This window comes from Myxine glutinosa, chromosome 2 (genome assembly GCF_964187855.1).
Source record: "Myxine glutinosa chromosome 2, kmMyxGlut1.1, whole genome shotgun sequence".
Classification (NCBI taxonomy): Eukaryota; Metazoa; Chordata; class Myxini; order Myxiniformes; family Myxinidae; genus Myxine; species Myxine glutinosa.
Window position 1 is genome coordinate 271,764,266 of NC_136262.1, and position 20,990 is coordinate 271,785,255.

The window sequence follows — 20,990 nt, forward strand, 5'->3', positions numbered from 1 at the left end:
ATAATTAGCCCTACATCACCATTCCTTCCTCAAGCATAAGAACACATTATAAGTCGCGGCTCATGTCATGCAAATGGCCAAACATGTCGCTGATGGGAAACCCAGTCAACAGATCCATGCTAGAGCAATCGATGTACATAGACTGAGGATCAGACAATTGAAATGCCCACCATACATTGGCTACTGATAGTTTCCAAATACAAAACAGAAGAGGCAGTTGTGGTGAAGTTGCTGTGGAGAAGCAGCTAACCAAATGTGTGGCTGCTCACACTTGTTAAAAAACAGCAATGTTTACCATATTTCTAAGATCGAGTTGATAATCTATTCGATAGACGTTTAAATAAACAAGTCAGTGCAACTATGGAGTACATGGAACACGTGACTCCATGTAGTCTTGAGAAAAAGGACACAAGGGATGGTCCATTCAACTATTGCTTGGAATTTCCGACCACCATCTATATCGGCTTTGTTCGTAAATTTTGAATAACACCAAACTAAGGTAACCAAACGAAGCGGATGGGTCGAATGGAACAGTCCAGAGATGAACGTTCTGTAAACTCTTCATGGAGGAACTGACGATTTTAGAACGATCTTTGGGAAAAAGATGCACGAAACAAAGATGTTCTCTTTGCACCACTGGACTCAAAAATGTGCAATGCCAGGTGCGATGAGCAGTTCGTGCACTGAAACCAGACAATGGTATCCCACTCTGTGGAGTCGTCGGCGGACCGTTCATGAAACCGTTTGCTCAAGCCCCAGGTTGAGAGCTGCAGTCAATATATCTGACAGTTGCAGGTCTGCTTTGCCTTTCACTTCAAATTAATCAATGCACAGATATCACAATCCTGGAGTATGCGCTTCCACCCACTGTTGTTGACGATGTCTTTCCCTTGGAGTTCCATTGCCGACATCACCAGACACCACGGCCCGTCGTTGAGCATAGACACCATAGACATCGGCGTGTTGAGCTGTGTTTGTCACTGAAGCTCCTGCCAAACACATTCCAATAACCACCCCTTCTTACAAAGTCAAAGGGGTCTCTTCTTTCAGCCCTGACAGCCATAATTAGAGGCAACTAGGCCTGTGCAGCATTTTTAGATATGACCCTAAGCATGCTGGGATGCTATTGGCTTAAATAACACATGGACCACATATGTGGGGGAGCCGTAGCTTTCAATATTCCTGGTGTCCCTCATTTACCCAGCTGCTTCCATTTTTTTGTCCACCACCTGTATATAATTTGACTGAAGTTAAATAAAAGTTTTAAAGGCTGTAGAAAAAAAACCCCCGAACAAACCATTTATTCGGAAGTTTACCGCCGTTGATGCACCGTCTTTTACACCGTCTCATTAGTTATTTGTACCTGTTTGTCCATTATGACATCCCTGAAAACAGCTTTCTCTTTGGTATGATTTCCACTTTTGTTTCACTGCCAGGGAGACTGAAGCAATTGCTTTACCACGAGTGCGCATCCATGATCGGGACGACATTCCGTATGATTCGCAAAATTCAGAACCAAAGTCCTTCTAAACTGCAGGTTCTGATTCATGTTCTACAATCTACAACATTCAAAATAAAACATTTAATTCCAATTAAAAAGTTCCTCCATCATCGACTGACGTCCGAAAGGCAGAGTGAACCAATCAGCTTTCACAACTGCCAGAAATCATTGCAAATATTATTTGTGAGAAGCCTTTCAAGTGCGGCATAATGGGTAGTTGTTATTATACAAGTGCGGGATAATGGGTAGTTGTTATTATTCAAGTGCGGGATAATGGGTAGTTGTTATTATACACGTGCGGGATAATGGGTAGTTGTTATTATACAAGTGCGGGACAATGGGTAGTTGTTATTATACACGTGCGGGATAATGGGTAGTTGTTATTATACACGTGCGGGATAATGGGTAGTTGTTATTATATAAGTGCAGGATAATGGGTAGTTGTTATTATACACGTGTGGGATAATGGGTAGTTGTTATTATACACGTGCGGGATAATGGGTAGTTGTTATTATACAAGTGCGGGATAATGGGTAGTTATTATACACGTGCGGGATAATGGGTAGTTGTTATTATACACGTGCGGGATAACGGGTAGTTGTTATTATACACGTGCGGGATAATGGGTAGTTGTTATTATACAAGTTTTTTTTTTTTTTTTTTTTGTATACAAGATCGAGGCTCGTGAAGGAGCTAACATTAATCACACAAAAAGACAAACCGACACAGAAAACACAAAAAACAAGGGGAGCGGCAGACAAGATGGGGAGAGAGGGGGAAGGACACAAAAGAGAGGGGGAAGAGGGGGAAGGACACAAACACAACATTTGAGAGCAGGGACATCGGGAGGACTTGGGGGGAGGTGGGAGAGGAATAAAACATATGAACACTGCAAGGACTCTGGGGTGAATTACCGGGGGTAGAAAATATCAAGGTTTTCGATGGGGGAAGATAAGAGATGGTGGTGAACAGCTGTTTTAAAGACCTGGAGGGAGGAGTGGGATTGAAGGGAGTGGGGGAGTTTGTTCCAGAGGCGGGAGAAAAGGGGAATGAAAGAGTGAGGGTGAGCAGAGAGCCGAGACTTTGGCAGTTTAACCATAAGAGGGTTGCAGGCAGATCTTGTGCGACCTGAAGGAATATTGGGGGGACAGAGCACAGAGAGAGCTGGGGGAGCAAGGCCGGAGAGGAGTCGGTAGAAGACAGAAAGACCACCAACCTGCCTGCGGTGAGTGAGTGAAAGGCCCTCGGAGTTGACTACATCGCAGGAGATTCCAATGATTCTGAAAGCTTTGGCCTCAACAGCGTGAAGCCGAGCAAGGTGTGAGGCAGGAGCATCAGCCCAGAGGGGAGAACAGTATTCCATTGAGCTGCGGATGAAAGCCTTGTATGTGGTGAGGAGCTCAGGTGTGCCAAGGACGGACTTCGCACGACGGAGGATGCCCAGTCGGCGACTGGCTTTGGAGGCCAGCTAGGAAATGTGGTTTTCCCAAGAAAGATCATGGCAGATAGTGAGACCCAAAAGCTTGAGCGACAGAACTTCTTGGAGAGGATTGTTGAGAAAGTAGATGGGAGGGTTGTCCAGTCGGTCCTTTCGGAGAGACATTGTAAGAGTGTGAGATTTGTCAGGATTGAAAGACATGTTCCACTTGTTTGACCAGTCTGTGATTTTGTCCAGGTCTGCAGAGAGTGAGGAGGCTGCAGACTGCCGATCTGAGGGATGAGGAATGGAGCGACAGAGAGTAGAGTCGTCAGCAAAGAGATAGAGAGGATTTTCAAGAGAGTCAGAGAGATCATTGATGAAGACCAGAAAAAGCACAGGGCCCAGAACACTACCTTGGGGAACTCCAGCCTGAACAGGAACAGGAGATGAGAGAAACCCATTCAGGGCCACACGTTGACTACGACCAGAGAGGAAGTCCGCCAGCCATGCGTGGAGATTTCCATGGATACCAAAAGAGGAGAGTTTGGTGAGCAGAGCAGGGTGCCAGACCGTATCGAAGACACGTGAAATGTCAAGGGAGACAGCTCTAATTTCCTGTTTGGTGTTGAGGACCTCCATCCATTGTTGAGAAAGCAGAAGTGCGGGATAATGGGTAGTTGTTATTATGCAAGTGCGGGATAATGGGCAGTTGTTATTATACACGTGCGGGATAATGGGTAGTTGTTATTATACAAGTGCGGGATAATGGGTAGTTGTTATTATACACGTGCGGGATAATGGGTAGTTGTTATTATACAAGTGCGGGATAATGGGTAGTTGTTATTATACACGTGCGGGATAATGGGTAGTTATTATACACGTGCGGGATAATGGGTAGTTGTTATTATACATGTGTGGGATAATGGGTAGTTGTTATTATACAAGTGCGGGATAATGGGTAGTTGTTATTATGCAAGTGCGGGATAATGGGTAGTTGTTATTATGCAAGTGCGGGATAATGGGTAGTTGTTATTATACAAGTGCGGGATAATGGGTAGTTGTTATTATACACGTGCGGAATAACGGGTAGTTGTTATTATACACGTGCGGGATAACGGGTAGTTGTTATTATACACGTGCGGGATAATGGGTAGTTGTTATTATACACGTGTGGGATAATGGGTAGTTGTTATTATACACGTGCGGGATAATGGGTAGTTGTTATTATACACGTGCGGGATAATGGGTAGTTGTTATTATACAAGTGCGGCATAATGGGTAGTTGTTATTATACACGTGCGGGATAATGGGTAGTTGTTATTATACAAGCGCGGGATAATGGGTAGTTGTTATGATACACGTGCGGGATAATGGGTAGTTGTTATTATACACGTGTGGGATAATGGGTAGTTGTTATTATACACGTGTGGGATAATGGGTAGTTGTTATTATAAAATTGTAAAATAAATATCTCGATGATTCTGCTCTTTTGAAACATGCTGTGCATTGAATAAAATGATGTTTCAACCTTATAAGTAGTTCCACGCATGGGAGAAGTTGTTGGAGGTTGTAGCCAATGAGCTGCTGTAACTGACCCGGCCATGTGGGTGGTAGGCGCACGCACATCCTCGCAGCAGAAACACAAGCTGCTGCAACCAATGATGGCGGGAAGTTGAGATGACGGTGATCTGAAATCACAAGAAACACCGTGATCTGCATTAAAAACCAAACTATTCAGCAATAATGATGCAAACATGCAAATTACAAAGGTGGCCTGCACATATACAGGTACACGTCTACTGCACACACACACACACACGTATATACACACACACACACACACACACACATATGTATGCACATGCACACACACACACACACACACACACACGTATGCACATGCACACACACACACACACACACACACACACACACACACACACACACACACACACACACACACACGTATGCACATGCACACACACACATGTATGCACATACATACACACACACACACACACACACACACACACACACACACACACACACACACACACACACACACACACACACACACACACACACACACACACACACACACACACGTATGCACATGCACATACACACACACACAAGTATGCACATGCACATACACACACACCTCGTTTTTTTCATTTATGTGTACCTTGTAAGGACAGCTCCAGAAAGTAACTTGTGTACCTTCGCAGGTGAAGCTGTTTGTCACGTCCTTGGTGAGATGGGAATGACACTTCGTGCAAAGCCAACGTGAGGAAATAGTCCGAAAAATGTGCCGCCGTTGGCAGGAACAAGGCCCAGCTCAGTCCCGCCAACACCTGCATCTCGGTTTGCAACATCACATCTCTGCCCAACAAATGTTCCACGCTCACTCCGGGCAAACACACATTCAGCACTTCGGCCAAAGTCTTTCGTCGCGGGATGTGTTCTTCACATTCTTCAAACTTACCTGAAGAAATAAATGGATAGAGGGTAAAGGACATATTGACACTAGTGAGCTCGTTTTGGGTTCATCACAAAATGTGGCGAAAAAGGCCAAGTTACAGAAACTCTGCATCTATGGTGGCCCAAAAGTTTGCTTGCGGTTCCAACATTATCCTTTGTTTTCTGTAAAGTTATTTTAAAGACCACACATTTTAAGAACAAGCATTTTTGCTTTGGTAAATCTTGCTCATTAAATCCAAACTTACAATGTATTTGTCAAAACATCAAAATATACACTCGTGTAAAATGTGTGAAAAAGATAGAAATATTAAACGTCTTCATCGTTTGCCTCGGTTTCCACGCATTTCCCAGTTGGAATGAAAGATTGCCTCCGATTTCAATAATTGATGCGACAACAACCTCAAACTGCTTGGAAAACATATATTACATTTTTAAATAATAATTTGCACTTGATTATTCGGGTACGAGTTAAACAACTTGTGGGCCACCACATTTTTCCCATGACCAAGAACCATACAGGCAATTACAAGGCAGCTAAGGGCTGTTGCCAACAGCTGTGTGGGAGGAACATCGTGTCTCTCCATGAAGAGATCCAGCATCAGAACAGCAAGATGGCGAGTGATGGATCCGAGATGCAACTGCTGCCCGAGCGTAGCAATCCAATCGGTAAGGCATCGGCGCAGGCACAGCTGTGGAGAACGTGCGAGAAAAGGAGGGAGACGACCCTCCTGTGGGAAAACAGTACATCTCAGGTGAGCTGCGATCGAACCGGTTTGTCTACAGCATCGACTTCTGCTCAAGAAGAGAACAGTCAAAACATGAACACAAAGCAAACTATGAAAATGATTACAATTGACTACGGCAGAGGCAGCGGTGCCGAACGGTGCCATCCGGAGGTGCCAAAATAATGGTGGGAAAAGCCAGACTGCTGATATACAAGTAGAAAGGGGGTTTGATTGGTGGGGGGAGGTAAAAGCATTTCATCGAGCAGATAAGCCCCCACATCCGCAGCACGAGCGAGCGAGGGACCAGGCGCCCCTGACTCCGCGGCACGAGCAAGGCACCAGGGGTCCCCGACTCCGCGGCGCGAGGTCCCAGGCGCTCGACTCCGCGGCGCGAGCGAGGGACCAGGTGCTCCCGACTCCGCGGCGCGAGCGAGGGACCAGGCGCTCCCGACTCCGCGACGCGAGCGAGGGACCAGTCACTCCCAACTCCGCGGCGCGAGCGAGGGACCAGGCACTCCCGACTCCACGGCGCGAGCGAGGGACCAGGCGCTCCCGACTCCACGGCGTGAGGGACCAGGCGCTCCCGACTCCGTGGCGCAAGCGAGGGACCAGGCGCTCCCGACTCCGCGGGGCGAGCGAGGGACCAGGCGCTCCCGACTCCGCGGCGCGAGCGAGGGACCAGGCGCTCCCGACTCCACGGCGCGAGCGAGGGACCAGGCGCTCCCGACTCCACGGCGCGAGCGAGGGACCAGGCGCTCCCGACTCCGCGGCGCGAGCGAGGGACCAGGTGCTCCCGACTCCACGGCGCGAGCGAGGGACCAGGCGACCCGACTCTGCGGCGCGAGCGAGGGACCAGGCGCTCCCGACTCCTCGGCACGAGCGAGGCACCAGGGGTCCCCGACTCCACGGCACGAGCGAGGTCCCAGGCGCTCCCGACTCCGTGGCGCGAGCGAGGGACCAGGTGCTCCCGACTCCGCGGCGTGAGCGAGGGACCAGGCGCTCCCGACTCCGCGACGCGAGCGAGGGACCACTCACTCCCAACTCCGCGGCGCGAGCGAGGGACCAGGCACTCCCGACTCCACGGCGCGAGCGAGGGACCAGGCGCTCCCGACTCCACGGCGTGAGGGACCAGGCGCTCCCGACTCCGTGGCGCGAGCGAGGTACCAGGCGCTCCCGACTCCGCGGGGCGAGCGAGGGACCAGGCGCTCCCGACTCCGCGGCGCGAGCGAGGGACCAGGCGCTCCCGACTCCACGACGCGAGCGAGGGACCAGGCGCTCCCGACTCCACGGCGCGAGCGAGGGACCAGGCGCTCCCGACTCCACGGCGCGAGCGAGGGACCAGGCGCTCCCGACTCCACGGCGCGAGCGAGGGACCAGGCGACCCGACTCTGCGGCGCGAGCGAGGGACCAGGCGCTCCCGACTCCTCGGCACGAGCGAGGGACCAGGCGCTCTTGACTCCGCGGCGCGAGCGAGGGACCAGGCGCTCCCGACTCCGCGGCATGAGCGAGGGACCAGGCGCTCCCGACTCCGCGGCGCGAGCGAGGGACCAGGCGCTCCCGACTCCGCGGCGCGAGCGAGGGACCAGGCGCTCCCGACTCCGCGGCGCGAGCGAGGGACCAGGCGCTCCCGACTCTGCGGAGCGAGCGAGTCCCCAGGCGCTCCCGACTCCGCGGCACGAGCGAGGGACCAGGTGCTCCCGACTCTGTGGCGCGAGCGAGGGACCAGGCGCTCCCGACTCCGCGGCGCGAGCGAGGGACCTGGCGCTCCCGATTCCACGGCGCGAGCGAGGGTCCAGGCGCTCCCGACTCCGCAGCGCGAGCGAGGGACCAGGCGCTCCCGACTCCGCGGCACGAGCGAGGGACCAGGCGCTCCCGACTCCGCGGAACGAGCGAGGGACCAGGCGCTCCCGATTCCACGGCGCGAGCGAGGGTCCAGGCGCTCCCGACTCCGCAGCGCGAGCGAGGGACCAGGCGCTCCCGACTCCGCGGAACGAGCGAGGGACCAGGCACTCCCGACTCCGCGGAACGAGCGAGGGACCAGGCGCTCCCGACTCCGCGGCGCGAGCGAGGGACCAGGCGCTCCCGACTCTGCGGCGCGAGCGAGGGACCAGGCGCTCCCGACTCCGCGGTGCGAGCGAGGGTCCAGGCGCTCCCGACTCCGCGGCGCGAGCGAGGGACCAGGCGCTCCCAACTCCGTGGCGCGAGCGAGGGACCAGGCGCTCCCGACTCCGCGGAGCGAGCGAGGGACCAGGCGCTCCCGACTCCGCGGCGCGAGCGAGCGAGGGACCTGGCGCTCCCGATTCCACGGCGCGAGCGAGGGTCCAGGCGCTCCCGACTCCGCAGCACAAGCGAGGGACCAGGTGCTCCCGACTCCGCGGCACGAGCGAGGGACCAGGCGCTCCCGACTCCGTGGCGCGAGCGAGGGACCAGGTGCTCCACACTCCACGGCGCAAGCGAGGGACCAGGCACTCCAGACTCCACGGCACAAGCGAGGGACCAGGCGCTCCCGAATCCACGGCGCGAGTGAGGGTACCAGGCGCTCCCGAATCCGCGGCGCGAGCGAGCGTGAGACCCGGCGCTCCCATCTCTGTGGCACATGCCAGAGACCCAGTTAACACATCACCTGCAAATGTAGATCGCGGCCATGGAAACAAACACCAGCAATTTCCTCCCATGGTGTTAAACATACCACTAACCACACCTTGTTCCCACAACGGTAAGCAACCCCTGAACAGCTGACACAACAGGTGACTCTGCTCAAGGGAAGGCCGCCATCCTCATTTATGTATTTCCTCACAAATATTGTGTACCCAAGTCCTCGTTTTTGGTGCCCACCCTACTCAGTCATATTCAACTGATCCTGGATATTGTCTTTTGTACTTGAGAAGGTGGAGAGGTTTCTGGCAAACCTCGATTCCATTTCTGCAACAGGTACAAATGGCATCAGTGCACATGTCCTAAAAAAAACTGCTCTGCTGCTCTTGCTAATCCTCTTTTTGCTCTGTTCACTCGATCATTCTCTTTGGGTCAGTTTCCATCACTGCAATATCACTTCCTGACAACAATACACAAAAAATGGTGCAAAAACGAATCCCCCTAACTACAGGCCTATGAGCTTGCTTCAAATTATGAGCCATGTCATGGAACCTATCATTGCAATTAATATCAAATCCTTCCTTTTCTCCAACAGAATGATTTCACAAAATCAGTTCGGTTTCAGACCTGATAATTCTTCCCTGGACATGCTGCTTATAATGTCCCAACAAGGAAGGCCTCAATCTCAGACATGATACCAGGTCCGTTTCTCTGGACATTTGATACAGTGGGGCGCCCCACCTTGATCTCCAAACTCTGCGCATGGCATCCAAGGCTATCTCCTCTCATAAATCATGGACTTACTCTACTCCTATTTCATGGTGTAGCTCTTAACGGGATCCTCTCATCTCCTCTCCACTCCCTGTCAAGGCTGGTGTGCGCCTGATTTTAGGTAGTAGGTTGTAGACAGCAACCTCCCAGGGTGGTACTACCGTCCTGACTTGGTAGCGTTGGTGGTGCCCGGAACCATCTTACACTCTCCGTGTCAGGATTGCTGGTCTTACTTTCTGTCTCACTCAAACTATGGTTACCGGGCTTCAATCTGTCTTTCTTGCAAACAAACATCACACACTTTTCTTCTCTTTTATTTAAGGCCTGGCATCAATGAGGGCTATATAGTCCGTGCCTGGAGCCTCCAACATAAAAATAAAAAAGGCAGGGTCTTGGTCCCAGTTTAGTCCCTAATCGTCAATTTTCTTTCTTTCTCATTCCCTGGAAAATCCCACTTTTGTCTTTGCTGACGATTCCCCTCTTCCGTATGACTTTCCAACCTTCAGACGGGGAGCCGGTAAGCTCATCCTTCTCTGCAGATCTTGATAGAATTAGGAACTGGTCCAACACTTGGAATGTCTTTTTAAAATCCCAAAATCCAGGCTCACTGTTCTCCACTCATTTGTTCCTATTTTCTCTCACCAGTGGAGCCCACTTCCTGAGTCTGTTGTGTACCATTCTTCTCTCCAGGATTTCAATACAGCTGTTCACCTCTACCTCCATTCATACACATGATCTCTTCTCCTCCAAATGACCCCGTTCCCAAATACTCCCATTTTCCAGCTTATTGTGACTTTTCCCCTCTCTCTCGCATGTATTTTCGTTTGGTAGTTGGTTTCTTCCTTTTCTGTTTCATCCCCTCTCTCCCCCTTCGTCTTCTTGCTGTGTTTCATTCAGTTTGTGTGTAGCTTATTCATCCCATATGTCCTCCCCCCCCCCATATCCTTGACCTCACTCTCACTTCTACTCTCCTGTTGGTGTTTGCCCTTTACATTCTGTTCCCTTCCTTTCTACTCGAACTCTTCTACGAGCCTCGATCATGTGCATACAAAAAAGAGCACATCCCTCCCACGACTGTAAATACACCCCAAACCGCAGCTCATGCACCCGGTTTACCCCATCCTGTCCGTGACTTTCCTATTCATCCTCTTGGGTCTAGACCCCGGTACAATGCATCATGTGGGGTTGTGCCTGTTGTCAAGCGGTTTGCTTTCTCAACCTAACCTGACAGAGGGTAACTTTCATTCATTCCGTAAGCTCGTAGCAAGTGTGTGCCATATCTCCAGAAAACATAATCTTGCACATGTCAAAGATGAACTCTCCAGCCAGTTTCCCTCTCCCAGGTCATGGTGGTACCTTGTAAAGTCTCTCTCTTATGTACACTCCCCCCATCGCATCACTCAACTCAAATGTCATGACTGCAAGCTATGCCTGAGACAACACACGATATCTAAACTGTGTTTGCCTCCAAACATTGTGTACCCGACCCATCACGCTCTGTCCTCATCTAACCCCAACATACCCACTGTCTGCTGCATTATGCGTCTTTCTCACCCGATAACTTAGGGAAGGTTTTGTCCTTCACTCTGCTTCGGCGATGGCCTCCGAGGGCATCAGTGCCCTTGTTCTCAAACCCTGCTGCACCGTTCTCGCCTTCCCTCTTTGTGCCTTATTCAGCCTGGCTTTCTCCTTTGGCCTCCTCTCTGCAAGGAAATCATCACACATCACTCCCATCCACAGAGAAGATGTAACAGATCCGAGCAACTACAGACCGGTGAGTTACTTACAATTAAAAGCAAACTCACGCAATCCACCATTTCTGCTGATGTCAAGTATTTCCTGTTTACAAACAGACCGATTGCTCAACATCAGTATGGTTTCCGCCCCAGTCCCTCAACTATGGACATGCTTCTGCTCCTCTCTCAGCAATGGCCACAGGCCCTCGATCTCAAATAGGACGTTTGGACCATCAGTTCTACCTTGCTCTTCCATCAGCCTCGATACTGTAAATAATAACGTTTAAAAACCTCGCTCCCAAAGCTGTAAATAAACCATTAACCGCACCTCGCACCCAAGAGGGTAAAAACACCACGAATCGCAACTCACTTTCCATGATGGTTATAAAGCACTAACCACACGGATCGCTCCAGCAGGACGGACCAGGACCAGATTCTAGCACGGGCCCTTCTCGCACGAATGGGGAAAGAGCGGGTTAACCCTTCGCAGCATACCTGGCACATCGCCCCTTCGACGGCAGATAGAGGCTATGGCACTACGCACGGCAGGTATAGAGATCGGGCAGGGGGGAGAGGGGCAGGGGAAGGGGGGAGGATCACTGGGTGGAGGAGAACAGGTAGGAATTGTCACGTTAAAATTGGGAGAGGATGAGGAGGAAATGGCTTTACGAATTCCCACCTGATTACTTTACCCAGCACAAGGATGTACCAATAATTTTACCGTGAAAAACCTGGATTGGCAACAAATCTGTCACACACATCCCCACCCTCATGCACGATACATTCAATACCTGCACGCTTTGGAATGCTTACCTGTTCACACAACCATCGGTAGTTGTCTGTAGCCAGGGTCTGTGTCCACCAGTGCTGATGAGCCATCCAGTAAATGTCACTTCCTGTGGATTTACATCATTCCCTGTTACTGTAGAGTAAATCAAATCAATGAACACAATAAAAGCTTCTGTCTTGTGGATCATTCAACAAAATTCCAATAAAAATAACTAACTGAAGCACCACCACCACCACCACCACCACCACGACCACCACCACCACCACCACGACCACCACCATCATCATCACCACCACCACTCCTCACAAGATGAACCTTCACAAGCAGATTAAAACTACGGTTCACTTTGACCACACATTGACCTCCAAATTTGCTCCAACCACACGATAACCTCATATTCGCTCCAACCACACGATAACCTCATATTCGCTCCAACCACACGATAACCTCATATTCGCTCCAACCACACGATACCCTCATATTCGCTCCAACCACACGATAACCTCATATTCGCTCCAACCACACGATAACCTCATATTCGCTCCAACCACACGATAACCTCATATTCGCTCAAACCACACGATAACCTCATATTCGCTCCAACCACACGATAACCTCATATTCGCTCCAACCACACGATAACCTCATATTCGCTCCAACCACACGATAACCTCATATTCGCTCAAACCACACGATAACCTCATATTCGCTCAAACCACACGATAACCTCATATTCGCTCAAACCACACGATAACCTCATATTCGCTCAAACCACACGATAACCTCATATTCGCTCAAACCACACGATAACCTCATATTCGCTTAAACCACACGATAACCTCATATTCGCTCAAACCACATGATAACCTCATATTCGCTCCAACCACACGATAACCTCATATTCGCTCAAACCACACGATAACCTCATATTCGCTCCAACCAAACGATACCCTCATATTCGCTCAAACCACACGATAACCTCATATTGGCTCAAACCACACGATATCCTCATATTCGCTTAAACCACACGATAACCTCATATTCGCTCAAACCACACGATAACCTCATATTCGCTCAAACCACACGATAACCTCATATTCGCTCCAACCACACGATAACCTCATATTCGCACAAACCACACGATAACCTCATATTCGCTCCAACCACACGATAACCTCATATTCGCTCAAACCACACGATAACCTCATATTCGCTCAAACCACACGATAACCTCATATTCGCTCCAACCACACGATAACCTCATATTCGCTCCAACCACACGATGACCTCAAATTCGCTCCAACCACACGATACCCTCATATTCGCTCAAACCACACGATAACCTCATATTCGCGCAAACCACACGATAACCTCATATTCGCTCAAACCACACGATAACCTCATATTCGCTCAAACCACACGATAACCTCATATTCGCTCCAACCACACGATAACCTCATATTCAATCAAACCACACGATACCCTCATATTCGCTCAAACCACACGATAACCTCATATTCGCTCAAACCACACGATATCCTCATATTCGCTCCAACCACACGATAACCTCATATTCGCTCCAACCACACGATACCCTCATATTCGCTCAAACCACACGATATCCTCATATTCGCTCCAACCACACGATAACCTCATATTCGCTCCAACCACACGATAACCTCATATTCGCTCCAACCACACGATAACCTCATATTCGCTCCAACCACACGATAACCTCATATTCGCTCCAACCACACGATAACCTCATATTCGCTCCAACCACACGATAACCTCATATTCGCTTAAACCACACGATAACCTCATATTCGCTCAAACCACATGATAACCTCATATTCGCGCAAACCACACGATAACCTCATATTCGCGCAAACCACACGATAACCTCATATTCGCTCCAACCACACGATAACCTCATATTCGCTCAAACCACACGATAACCTCATATTCGCTCAAACCACACGATAACCTCATATTCGCTTAAACGACACGATAACCTCATATTCGCTCCAACCACACGATAACCTCATATTCGCTCCAACCACATGATAACCTCATATTCGCTCAAACCACACGATAACCTCATATTCGCTCCAACCACACGATAACCTCATATTCGCTTAAACCACACGATAACCTCATATTCGCTCAAACCACATGATAACCTCATATTCGCTCCAACCACACGATAACCTCATATTCGCTCAAACCACACGATAACCTCATATTCGCTCCAACCACACGATACCCTCATATTCGCTGAAACCACACGATACCCTCATATTCGCTCAAACCACACGATAACCTCATATTCGCTCCAACCACACGATACCCTCATATTCGCTCCAACCACACGATACCCTCATATTCGCTCAAACCACACGATAACCTCATATTCGCTCAAACCACACGATAACCTCATATTCGCTCAAACCACACGATAACCTCATATTCGCTTAAACCACACGATAACCTCATATTCGCTCCAACCACACGATAACCTCATATTCGCTCCAACCACATGATAACCTCATATTCGCTCCAACCACACGATAACCTCATATTCGCTCAAACCACACGATAACCTCATATTCGCTCCAACCACACGATAACCTCATATTCGTTCAAACCACATGATAACCTCATATTCGCTCAAACCACACGATAACCTCATATTCGCTCAAACCACACGATAACCTCATATTGGCTCAAACCACACGATATCCTCATATTCGCTTAAACCACACGATAACCTCATATTCGCTTAAACCACACGATAACCTCATATTCGCTCAAACCACACGATAACCTCATATTCGCTCAAACCACACGATAACCTCATATTCGCTCAAACCACACGATAACCTCATATTCGCTCAAACCACACGATAACCTCATATTCGCTCCAACCACACGATAACCTCATATTCGCTCAAACCACACGATAACCTCATATTCGCTCCAACCACACGATAACCTCATATTCGCTCCAACCACACGATAACCTCATATTCGCTCAAACCACACGATAACCTCATATTCGCTCCAACCACACGATAACCTCATATTCGCTCAAACCACATGATAACCTCATATTCGCTCCAACCACACAATGACCTCAAATTCGCTCCAACCACATGATACCCTCATATTCGCTCAAACCACACGATAACCTCATATTCACACAAACCACACGATAACCTCATATTCGCTTAAACCACATGATAACCTCATATTCGCTCAAACCACACGATAACCTCATATTCGCTCAAATTACACGATAACCTCATATTTGCTCCAACCACACGATAACCTCATATTCGCTCAAACCACACGATAACCTCATATTCGCTCAAACCACACGATGACCTCATATTCGCTCAAACCACACGATGACCTCATATTCGCTCAAACCACACGATAACCTCATATTCGCTCAAACCACACGATAACCTCATATTCGCTCAAACCACACGATAACCTCATATTCGCTCAAACCACACGATAACCTCATATTTGCTCCAACCACACGATAACCTCATATTCGCTCAAACCACACAATCACCTCATATTTGCTCCAACCACACGATAACCTCATATTCCCTCCAACCACACGATAACCTCATATTCGCTCCAACCACACGATAACCTCATATTTGCTCCAACCACACGACAACCTCAAATTCGCTCAAACCACACGATAACCTCCAGATGCACACAAACTGCACATTGAGCTCTCACCACGCTGTAACCTCCAGATGCACTCAAACTGCACATCGAGCTCTAACCACACTATAACCTCCAGATGCACTCAAACTGCACATCAAGCTCTAACCACGCTACAACCTCCAGATGCACTCAAACTGCACATCAAGCTCTAACCACACTATAACCTCGAGGTGCACTCATACCGCACAGTGCACATTGAGCTCCAAATGTGCTCTAACCATGCTGTAACCTCGAGGTGCACTCAAACTGCACATTGAACTCTAACCACACTACAACCTCCAGATGCACTCAAACTGCACATCAAGCTCTAACCACACTATTACCTCCAGATGCACTCATACTGCACATTGAGCTCTAAATGTGCTCTAACCACACTATAACCTCCAGATGCACTCAAACTGCACATTGAGCTCTAACCACGCTACAACCTCCAGATGCACTCAAAGTGCACATCAAGCTCTAACCACACTATAACCTCTAGGTGCACTCAAACTGCACATTGAGCTCTAAATGTGCTCCAACCACGCTGTAGTCCAGGTGCACTCAAACTGCACATCGAGGTCTAAATGTGCTCGAACCACACTATAACTTCCAGATGCACTCAAACTGCACATCGAGCCCAAAATGTGCTCCAACCACACTATAACCTCTAGGTGCACTCAAACTGCACATCAAGCTCTAAATGTGCTCTATCCACACTATAACCTCTAGGTGCACTCAAACTGCACATCGAGCTCTAACCACACTATAACCTCTAGGTGCACTCAAACTGCACATTGAGCTCTTACCACACTATAACCTCCAGATGCACTCAAACTGCACATCGAGCTCCAACCAAACTATAACCTCTCGGTGCACTCAAAATGCACATCGAGCTCGAACCACACTATAACCTCCAGATGCACTCAAACTGCACATTGAGCTCTAACCACACTATAACCTCTAGGTGCACTCAAACTGCACATTGAGCTCTAACCACACTATTACCTCCAGATGCACTCATACTGCACATTGAGCTCTAAATGTGCTCTAACCACACTATAACCTCCAGATGCACTCAAACTGCACATCGACCTCGAACCACACTATAACCTCCAGATGCACTCAAACTGCACATTGAGCTCTAACCACACTATAACCTCTAGGTGCACTCAAACTGCACATTTGGCTCTAACCACACTATAACCTCCAGATGCACTCAAACTGCACATCAAGCTCTATCCACACTATAACCTCCAGATGCACTCAAACTGCACATCGAGCTCTAAATGTGCTCTAACCACACTATAACCTCTAGGTGCACTCAAATTGCACATCGATCTCTAAATGTGCTCAAACCACACCATAACCTCTCGGTGCACTCAAACTGCACATCAAGCTCTAAATGTGCTCTAACCACACTATAACCTATAGGTGCACTCAAACCGCACATCAAGCTCTAAATGTGCTCTAACCACACTATAACCTCTAGGTGCACTCAAACTGCACATTGAGCTCTAAATGTGCTCTAACCACACTATAACCTCTCGGTGCACTCAAACTGCACGTCAAGCTCTAAATGTGATCGAAGCACAAAATAAACGAATGCACAATAACTGCATTCTTGCTCTACGCCGCATTCAAACCATACTATAACTGTGCTATAACCGCATCATACACTCTACCGCAGTTGACTGTACTTAGCTCACCAGGTCAGAGTACCCAATTCTAACCTAATTACTGTTGTAAACTTCCAACCATATTGCACTTTACTCTTCATTAACAAACCACTTGATGAGAAAATAAGTAAAAGTTTGAATCAAGAGCGAAATCCATGATAAAAAGGGGATTGGAATTTGAATACAACAGGGAATAAAGGATAACACCAGAGGTGATTGGGATGGGAATATCACAGGGAATAAACATCAGAGGGGATTGGAATGGGAATATCACAGGGAATAAACATCAGAGGGGATTGGGATGGGAATATCACAGGGAATAAACATCAGAGGGGATTGGAATGGGCATATTAGAGGGAATAAACATCAGAGGGGATTGGAATGGGAATATTACAGGGAATAAACATCAGAGGTAATTGGAATGGGAATATTACAGGGAATAAACATCAGAGGGGATTGGAATGGGAATATCACAGGGAATAAACATCAGAGGTGATTGGAATGGGAATATCACAGGGAATAAACATCAGAGGGGATTGGAATGGGAATATTACAGGGAATAAACATCAGAGGTAATTGGAATGGGAATATTACAGGGAATAAACATCAGAGGTGATTGGAATGGGAATATCACAAGGAATAAACATCAGAGGGGATTGGAATGGGAATATTACAGGGAATAAACATCAGAGGGGATTGGAATGGGAATATCACAGGGAATAAACATGAGAGGGGATTGGAATGGGAATATCACAGGGAATAAACATCAGAGGTGATTGAAATGGGAATATAACAGGGAATAAACATCAGAAGGGATTTGAATGGGAATATCACAGGGAATAAACATCAGAGGGGATTGGAATGGGAATATTACAGGGAATAAACATCAGAGGTGATTGGAATGGGAATATTAGAGGGAATAAACATCAGAGGGGATTGGAATGGGAATATTAGAGGGAATAAACATCAGAGGGGATTGGAATGGGAATATTAGAGGGAATAAATGACAACAGAGGGGATTGGAATGGGAATATTAGAGGGAATAAACATCAGAGGGGATTGGAATGGGAATATTAGAGGGAATAAACATCAGAGGGGATTGGAATGGGAATATTAGAGGGAATAAACATCAGAGGGGATTGGAATGGGAATATTAGAGGGAATAAACATCAGAGGGGATTGGAATGGGAATATTAGAGGGAATAAACATCAGAGGGGATTGGAATGGGAATATTAGAGGGAATAAACAACAGAGGTGATTGGAATATCACAGGGAATAAACATCAGAGGGGATTGGAATGGGAATATTAGAGGGAATAAACATCAGAGGGGATTGGAATGGGAATATTAGAGGGAATAAACATCAGAGGGGATTGGAATGGGAATATTAGAGGGAATAAATGACAACAGAGGGGATTGGAATGGGAATATTAGAGGGAATAAACATCAGAGGGGATTGGAATGGGAATATTAGAGGGTATAAACATCAGAGGGGATTGGAATGGGAATATTAGAGGGAATAAACATCAGAGGGGATTGGAATGGGAATATTACAGGGAATAAACATCAGAGGGGATTGGAATGGGAATATTAGAGGGAATAAATGACAACAGAGGGGATTGGAATGGGAATATCACAGGGAATAAACATCAGAGGGGATTGGAATGGGAATATTAGAGGGAATAAACATCAGAGGTGATTGGAATGGGAATATTAGAGGGAATAAACATCAGAGGGGATTGGAATGGGAATATTAGAGGGAATAAACATCAGAGGGGATTGGAATGGGAATATCACAGGGAATAAACATCAGAGGTGATTGGAATGGGAATATTAGAGGGAATAAACATCAGAGGGGATTGGAATGGGAATATTAGAGGGAATAAACATCAGAGGGGATTGGAATGGGAATATTAGAGGGAATAAACATCAGAGGGGATTGGAATGGGAATATTAGAGGGAATAAACATCAGAGGGGATTGGAATGGGAATATTAGAGGGAATAAACATCAGAGGGGATTGGAATGGGAATATTAGAGGGAATAAACATCAGAGGGGATTGGAATGGGAATATTAGAGGGAATAAACATCAGAGGTGATTGGAATGGGAATATCACAGGGAATAAACATCAGAGGTGATTGAAATGGGAATATCACAGGGAATAAACATCAGAGGTGATTGAAATGGGAATATTACAGGGAATAAACATCAGAGGTGATTGGAATGGGAATATTAGAGGGAATAAACATCAGAGGGGATTGGAATAGGAATATTAGAGGGAATAAACATCAGAGGGGATTGGAATGGGAATATTAGAGGGAATAAACATCAGAGGTGATTGAAATGGGAATATTACAGGGAATAAACATCAGAGGTGATTGGAATGGGAATATTAGAGGGAATAAACATCAGAGGGGATTGGAATAGGAATATTAGAGGGAATAAACATCAGAGGGGATTGGAATGGGAATATTAGAGGGAATAAACATCAGAGGTGATTGGAATGGGAATATTACAGGGAATAAACATCAGAGGTGATTGGAATGGGAATATTAGAGGGAATAAACATCAGAGGGGATTGGAATGGGAATATTAGAGGGAATAAACATCAGAGGTGAATGGAATTGGGATTATTAGAGGGAATAAACATCAGAGGTGATTGGAATGGGAATATCACAGGGAATAAACATCAGAGGTGATTGGAATGGGAATATTACAGGGAATAAACATCAGAGGGGATTGGAATGGGAATATTAGAGGGAATAAACATCAGAGGGGATTGGAATGGGAATATTAGAGGGAATAAACATCAGAGGGGATTGGAATGGGAATATTAGAGGGAATAAACATCAGATTTGATTGGAATGGGAATATTAGAGGGAATAAACATCAGAGGGGATTGGAATGGGAATATTAGAGGGAATAAACATCAGAGGTGATTGGAATGGGAATATTAGAGGGAATAAACATCAGAGGGGATTGGAATGGGAATATTAGAGGGAATAAACATCAGAGGGGATTGGAATGGGAATATTAGAGGGAATAAACATCAGAGGGGATTGGAATGGGAATATTAGAGGGAATAAACATCAGAGGGGATTGGAATGGGAATATTAGAGGGAATAAACATCAGAGGGGATTGGAATGGGAATATTAGAGGGAATAAACATCAGAGGGGATTGGAATGGGAATATTAGAGGGAATAAACATCAGAGGGGATTGGAATGGGAATATTAGAGGGAATAAACATCAGAGGTGATTGGAATGGGAATATTAGAGGGAATAAACATCAGAGGTGATTGGAATGGGAATATTAGAGGGAATAAACATCAGAGGTGATTGGAATGGGAATATTAGAGGGAATAAACATCAGAGGTGATTGGAATGGGAATATTAGAGGGAATAAACATCAGAGGGGATTGGAATGGGAATATTAGAGGGAATAAACATCAGAGGGGATTGGAATGGGAATATTAGAGGGAATAAACATCAGAGGGGATTGGAATGGGAATATTAGAGGGAATAAACATCAGAGGGGATTGGAATGGGAATATTAGAGGGAATA

At 47.5% G+C, this 20,990-nt stretch overlaps 1 protein-coding gene across 9 annotated transcripts in view; it reads right to left on the reverse strand.

Moving 5' to 3' along the window:
* LOC137420543 (cyclin-J) overlaps positions 1-20,990 on the reverse strand; it is a 41,647-nt gene that overhangs the window by 16,418 nt on the left and 4,239 nt on the right. For 2 of the 9 annotated variants that reach the window (XM_068105679.2, XM_078772559.1), the window contains exons 2-5: positions 12,043-12,125; positions 5,920-6,130; positions 5,107-5,406; positions 4,450-4,609 (exon numbers count right to left, since the gene is read on the reverse strand). In XM_068105679.2, coding sequence (XP_067961780.1) covers positions 4,450-4,609; positions 5,107-5,406; positions 5,920-6,130; positions 12,043-12,108 — 737 coding nt within the window. In that variant the 5' untranslated portion in view covers positions 12,109-12,125. Of the gene's footprint in view, positions 1-4,449; positions 4,610-5,106; positions 5,407-5,919; positions 6,414-12,042; positions 12,126-20,990 lie in introns of those variants that run through there. The other 7 variants (XM_078772560.1, XM_068105681.2, XR_013622524.1 and 4 more) reach the window with 6 other exon arrangements.